The sequence below is a fragment of the Montipora capricornis genome, chromosome 6 (assembly GCF_036669925.1).
Source record: "Montipora capricornis isolate CH-2021 chromosome 6, ASM3666992v2, whole genome shotgun sequence".
Taxonomy (NCBI): domain Eukaryota; kingdom Metazoa; phylum Cnidaria; class Anthozoa; order Scleractinia; family Acroporidae; genus Montipora; species Montipora capricornis.
Genome location: NC_090888.1, coordinates 3,786,637 through 3,794,136, shown reverse-complemented (window position 1 = coordinate 3,794,136; position 7,500 = coordinate 3,786,637). Strand labels below are relative to the sequence as shown.

At 42.3% G+C, this 7,500-nt stretch overlaps 1 protein-coding gene across 2 annotated transcripts in view; it reads right to left on the bottom strand.

Moving 5' to 3' along the window:
- LOC138051308 (tetratricopeptide repeat protein 28-like) overlaps positions 1–7,500 on the bottom strand; it is a 39,457-nt gene that overhangs the window by 4,312 nt on the left and 27,645 nt on the right. For both annotated transcript variants that reach the window (XM_068897491.1, XM_068897490.1), the window contains one exon: positions 329–4,190. In XM_068897491.1, coding sequence (XP_068753592.1) covers positions 329–4,142 — 3,814 coding nt within the window. In that variant the 5' untranslated portion in view covers positions 4,143–4,190. The remainder of the gene's footprint in view (positions 1–328; positions 4,191–7,500) is intronic.

Here is a 7,500-nt window from a genome sequence, read left to right as displayed (position 1 = left end):
TTTGACATGTAGACTTGAAGACCTCAATAACTCACTTCACTTGACATAAGCAATCGACAATCAGCGATCAGTTTCACAGTCACTCCATCATAACACGGGCTCAAACAGCTAGCTATCTGCAGGAAGCTGAAGTGACTCGGTGAATGCAGACATTATTTGATTCAGGTATTAGCCAAAGCAGTTCGAGTAAAAATATCCACTCTGGCAACCGTTTATAAAGCCATTTCTCTGTGAAGAACGTACCTGCTCCTTTCGACAAATTCCTGATTAAAAACATGTACAAAGTACAACGATTCAATCATTAAAGTTATATTTAAATGGCACTTACCATTCTTTTTGTGTTTGAGCTCCCCAAATTCAAAGGTGACATCATCGCCAATTAGCACAAACGGTGCCCAGTATTTTATGGCCGAATAATTCTTTGTCTCCTGAAGAGATTTCATGGCATGGTGAAGAGCTGTACTTGCACTTTTTCTATCTGCCAAGTGTTGGTAGAAACTCTGCATGAACATCCAGGTCGCTTCATCGTCGATTGCCCAGAGTGACACCAGAACAGACCGGGCACCAGCACACAGGAAAGCCCTAGCTATTCCCACAATACCCTCAGATTTTACCTCTCCCTGGCCACTATGACAGCAACTAAGCACAACCAGTCTTGCCTGAAGGCGAACTGCTTGAACGTCGCTCAATGATAACATGTAATCTTCCTCTTCAGGGATGTTGGATGAGCGTTCGGGATTTGGCGCCAAAGCAATTTCTCCAAATTCGGGATCTCCATGTGCAGCAATGTGAATTAAAGCAACTGACCTCATTCTTTGCAGCACCTCAGCTTTGGTTGCATTTTTTCCTGTAAGAGGCACAGTCTGCAGAAGTTCTCCAATCATATCCACCTCTTTTTTTGCACATGGCAGCTGTGCATACATGGGTTCACCAGTGCCATAAGTGACTTCCTTCAAGCACGGATCGCCCACAAGCAGCGCTTCATTCTTACTTTGGAAGTCATCAGGTGCAATAGTGATCAATTTTAAAGCAGTCAGCGAGGGAATTGCACGGATCCTGACAGAGTCACTCATTGCAGAAAAAGGAGCCAGGCAAAAGTGTCCATCAGGAACAAACACTAAGTCATCACCCTGGATCAAGTCCGCTATAGGACTGACTAAGACATCATACAAGGGCTGCAAAGAGTGCACAGAGAAGCTCAAAGACTGAAAGGTTTCTTCAACAACTTCCCTACTGCTCGAGAAGTTGCTGCCTTGTCTTTCAAGTGAACGATTCTCGCATTGCAAAACGGCCCCTGCATTGATCTGTTCTAAAGTACTTTTCATCAGAGACTCGGCACTTCCATTTTCGATTTTCTTTTGTCTAAAATTTATCCCGATATCCTCTGTTAGCAACCAGAAGCTGATCGTGTTCCCTTCAAGTGCTGTGAAAACAGTCTGTGAAGGTAGATCTTTCATAACCAAAGAGATAGTTACGTTCATTGTAGGTTTCCCATCAACGCTGTATTGCATCTTTAAAATGTCTGCTAAAGCTTGTGCTCGTCCTTGCTCAGCAGCATACAGAGCTTCATCAACCTCTCCATTCTTCAAGAGTGCTGTCCACAGAGCGGTGTACGCAAACCCCTTTGTGTCACGAAAGCTTATTTTCCATGCATCCTCTGACTGAAGAAGACGCCTAACTTCATCAAAATAAGAAATGCTTAAATGGTAGTAATTAAGAGCTTTGCTCAAGGAGCCAAAAAATTCATGAACAAGACCAATTTCACAACATGCGATTGCCAGCCCTATTGGGTTCTCCGTTTCCTGGCAAATACTAAGATCTTGATGGTGGTACTCTATGGCTTGCTTGAAACTACCAAGACTTTTATAAGCGTTGCCGAGATAGCTATAGGCTCTTCCTTCTCCGTCCCTGTCCCCTACCTCTTTTGCAATACTAAGATATTGATGGTAGTACTCTATGGCTTGCTTGAACTTACCAAGACTGTGATAAGCGATGCCGAGATTGCCAAAGGCTCTTCCTTCTCCGGCCCTGTCCCCTACCTCTTTTGCAATACTAAGATGTTGATGGTGGTACTCTATGGCTTGCTTGAAATTACGAAGACTTTTATAAGCGTTGCCGAGATTGCCATAGGCTCTTCCTTCTCCGGCCCTGTCCCCTACCTCTTCTGCAATACTAAGATCTTGATAATGGTACACTATGGCTTGCTTGAAATTACCAAGACTGTTATAAGCGATGCCGAGATTGCCATAGCCTGCTCCTTCTCCGGCCCTGTCCCCTACCTCTTTTGCAATACTAAGATGTTGACGGTGGTACTCTATGGCTTGCTTGAAATTACCAAGACTTTCATAAGCCTTGCCGAGATTGCCATAGGCTCTTCCTTCTCCGGCCCTGTCCCCTACCTCTTTTGCAATACTAAGACGTTGATGGTGGTACTCTATGGCTTGCTTGAAATTACCAAGACTATCATAAGCGTTGCCGAGATTGCCATAGGCTACTCCTTCTCCGGCCCTGTCCCCTACCTCTTTTGCAATACTAAGACGTTGATGGTGGTACTCTATGGCTTGCTTGAAATTACCAAGACTTCGATAAGCGATGCCGAGATTGCCATAGGCTGCTCCTTCTCCGGCCCTGTCCCATACCTCTTTTGCAATACTAAGACATTGATGGTGGTACTCTATGGCTTGCTTGAAATTACCAAGACTTACACAAGCATTGCCGAGATTGCCGTAGGTTCTTCCTTCTCCGGCCCTGTCCCCTACCTCTTTTGCAATACTAAGATCTTGATGGTGGTACTCTATGGCTTGCTTGAAATTACCAAGACTTCGATAAGCGATGCCGAGATTGCCATAGGCTCTTCCTTCTCCGGCTCTGTCCCCTACCTCTTTTGCAATACTAAGATCTTGATGGTGGTACTCTATGGCTTGCTTGAAATTACCAAGACTTTGATAAGCGTTGCCGAGATTGCAATAAGATATTCCTTCTCTGGCCCTGTCCCCTACCTCTTTTGCAATCCTAAGATGTTGATGGTGGTACTCTATGGCTTGCTTGAAATTACCAAGACTTCGATAAGCGATGCCGAGATTGCCATAGGCTCTTCCTTCTCCGGCCTTGTCCCCTACCTCTTTTGCAATACTAAGATCTTGATGGTGGTACTCTATGGCTTGCTTGAAATTACCAAGACTGTGATAAGCGTTGCCGAGATTGCCATAGGCTACTCCTTCTCCAGCCCTGTTCCCTACCTCTTTTGCAATACTAAGACATTGATGGTGGTACTCTATGGCTAGCTTGAAATTACCAAGACTTTCATAAGCGATGCCGAGATTGCCATAGGCTCTTCCTTCTGCGGCCTTGTCCCCTACCTCTTTTGCAATACTAAGACGTTGATGGTGGTACTCTATGGCTTGCTTGAAATTACCAAGACTTTGATAAGCGATTCCGAGATTGCAATAAGATTGTCCTTCTCCGGCCCTGTCCCTTACCTCTTTTGCAATACTAAGACGTTGATGGTGGTACTCTATGGCTTGCTTGAAATTACAAAGACTGTGATAAGCGTTGCCGAGATTGCCATAGGCTACTCCTTCTCCAGCCCTGTCCCCTACCTCTTTTGCAATACTAAGACGTTGATGGTGGTACTCTATGGCTTGCTTGAAATTACCAAGACTTCGATAAGCGATGCCGAGATTGCCATAGGCTCTTCCTTCTCCGGCTCTGTCCCCTACCTCTTTTGCAATACTAAGATCTTGATGGTGGTACTCTATGGCTTGCTTGAAATTACCAAGACTTTCATAAGCGATGCCGAGATTGCCATAGGCTCTTCCTTCTCCGGCCTTGTCCCCTACCTCTTTTGCAATACTAAGACGTTGATGGTGGTACTCTATGGCTTGCTTGAAATTACCGAGACTTTGATAAGCGATGCCGAGATTGCCATAGGCTGCTCCTTCTTCGGCCATGAAACCCACTTCCTTAAAAATGGCTAATGCTACTGTGTAATTTGTTATGGCCTGATTAAAGTCAGCTGTGCCCTGATAGTATCTACCAAGATTGAAATAAGCCAATCCCTCCTCTTGTCTGTCTCCCTCCTTTCTTGCAACGCTAAGCTCTTGCATATGCCACTCCAAAAGGTCCACCTTTTTATCCACCATTGCTGATAATTAAAACCAGGAAGTTTTTCTCAGAAATCTGGGGTGCACCTAGAAGATAAATGAACGAAAAGGCAATAGGTTCAATGCTCTTAGTATAGGCTGCTAAACCAGCACAGCAAGATTAATTGAACAGTGAAGGAATAACTATCTTAAGCCAGTATTTCGAAAGAAAAATGCCTTACCTCATCAGGGTTTCCCACGGAATGATTTCGGCTAATGGAGACAGTTATTACAGAATAAATACTAGGGCATTTAACAGACTAAGAGCGTTTTATACAATAATAATCACGGAACATTAAAAATAGCAATTCTTTTATGTAAATGAGGGAAAAACAGCCTATAGAAAAGCCATGGCATCCCATTTCATCTTTCTTATTGAAAGCTACTTCAAAGTTCCTAAGATATACTTCCCTGGCAGGAAATTTGCTGCCGGTATGTAGCTGACACCAAAAATACAGGAGGGGATGCCATTAAGAGTGTAATATTCAATTTTCTGAAATTGACGTTAAACTCATAATTTTTTATTTCATGTCTAAATCTATCCAATGTCGGAATTGCTTGTTTTTTCGTCACAATTTTTTTTTCCGGATACCTTGGTTACTCCATGTATTTTGATTCAGGGACTTTGAATGAGCTAATTGAACTGCTCACACGTTTCCATTGAGAAAGGCTGCTCGTCGTTTATACTAGAGATGCATAATCCGGCCATTCAAATTATGCCTTTCCCTCTCTTTTTCCGTAAGCCAAAACCATTCCTTCGGAAACCCTGATGAAGAAAGGCATTTTCTTTCGAAAATTTGGCTTACGATAGTTATTCCCTCACTGCTCAATTAATCTTGTTGTGCCAGTTTAGCATCCTGTAGTCAGGGCATTGAAACTATTGTGTTTTCGTATTTCTCGGCGTTGTTTAAAAAAGTAGGTACGCAATGCGTACATGTGGGTAGCCACTTAGACACCGTACTACCAATGGAGTCTTAAGTATGCTGTTCGTTTTCATTTGGGTTCTAACCATTTACTATACTAGCTCTCTACGAACTTCATTGGCTTCCCATTGCCTATTGAATCAGGTTTAAGATTTGGGTACAACGATTTGCCCACAGCATCGTGGTCCGATTTGAAGAGGTAATAAAAATTGGGCCTGCCCACATGAATGGGCATCACACATGGCATTGAAAGGGGAGCGCGGATTAACCCTTAACACCGGCTAAAACCAAACTGGAATGTTTGATTCAGTACAGTTTTAACCAATAGGAATCAAATATCAAGTGGTGGCTTATCAGTACTGCATCATTCGACTGTTTCATACCCTCTCTGCCAATCGTAATTCTTGTGATGACAAGTTGTCTGGCTCAAATCAAACCACAACTGAAGCAGTTTTGTCCGAGCCAATGAAAAGCAACCATGTTCCAGGGTTCTCCTTATTAGGCGGTAACCCTCAGAAGTCGCTTATCCGTTACAGAACGTCCAACATTAACCAAATGCTTTACCGGTTTGAAAAGGTCCCTTACCAGTTGTGTTGAAAACTAGGGAGAACCCTGTGTTCGTGCCAATTTTTTTTACACATTATTTATTCTTTAACTTCTTTATGAACATAAAGCAATCTTGGACTCACCGTCAATATTGAAACTGTTCATGACCTTCAAGCACACAATTTTCATACCGACTGCTAAATCACTGTTTAATTTATGGGAGCAAAAATGACTTGCAATATGGACTTGTTCCTTACCAGCCAAAATGCAGTCAAGGCGTGCTATTTTTTGAGAAATCCACATTACTTATAATTTTTACACACGCGCACGGATAATTAAAGGAAAAACAGCAATTACATGAACTTACTTCGCCCGTTGTGGATGAATGTTGGCACTTGCAGGCAGATCTGGATTTGATCCCAACACTTATTAAGCCCTTAATATACGAGCTCTTGCAATGAATTGCACGCCCCTTGGAACCTTTGTAATGAGAAACATCGACTGCTTTTCTTGCCGTGTCTTAGCGCTCAAATAAATCTAATTAGAGATCATATATCGGCAATTCAATCCATAGCTGTTGCCAAGTCGAAGTCAATTTTTTTTTACATTTTGTAAATAATTATTTGCCTTGGAAGCCTTGCTTTAGCGGGGAACTAGAAAGGAAAAATAAAAGAACAAGGAGAAAAAAAAGCTTTGAATCATTCTCTGGTAAATTCAATTATTGCGATTGCGAATTGAATTACATTATAGACACGTGCCCGTGAGATTTGCGCTCGTGTTGGTGTCGTTTAAATTGGCGTGACGGATTATTTTCCTTTGCTTATTCACTGATGTTGTCCGCCTTAGTTCCAAAAGCATATGAACAGTGATGCATATATATCTCTTTGCATAAAGGTCCATATACCATAAAGTTGTCTCACTGATAACTGCGTCAAGTCTCGTGGACTTGTTCAGTTAACTGATTTCTTATGCGAAAAGCTTGATTGCCCAGAGAGCCTTCCAACTGATTCAGTCACACAACCCGACTTATTCAGTTGATCCGGAGAACAGCAAAAGCTAGTGCGAGTGCGAGGAAAATCGTAGGGATGGTCTTCTGCTATTATCTGGCGCTAGTAATGTCAATAACTGATTCAGTTGTAAATTAATGGTAACCGGCTGATTCAGTTGGATCTTCTAACTCGAGAGCAGAGAAATGAAAAGGTGTCCATTGCCGGCTTGTCCGATTTGCTGAGAGCATTGTTCGATAACCTTATTAACAGAAATTTCTTTTTCACCTTGTCGCTCTCGTTCCTTACTAAAGTGAATCAGTTGACTGATTTCGTACAGTTAGTCACGGTAATTGAGACGCCGATTTATACCCAGAGAGCCTTCCAACTGATTCAGTCACCCGGCCGGACTTATTCAGTTGAGAGCAGCGAAAGTTACTGTGAGGCAAATCGTAGAGATTTTCCTCTGCTGTTATCCGTCATTGAGTGATCATGTCAATGACTGATTCAGTCGAAAATGGAAACTGATTCAGTTAGGTCTCCTACCTGAAACTCGAGCTCAGAAAAATTAAAAAGATCTCCAGTTGTCACTTCGTGGTCAGCTATGTTGCATTTAAGCGTTGTTGAATGAGACCTTGCCAACTGAGATTTTCTTTAATTAATACCTTGTCACGATTATTATTGAATCCGTACACAGTTTACAAGCTTCACAGATATGCATTGTAATTGATTTCCTACTGCTCGTACACATTTTTTAACTGATACTGACTGTTAGGGAAAATTAAAAGTTTGTTATATTCCATTCTCAAATGCATTAATTATTCATACAGCTCTTACCCAACCAGAGCAACGTATCCTGGTCAGGTAGATGGGTTTAGAAACCCAATGAAAACGAGTTGAAAA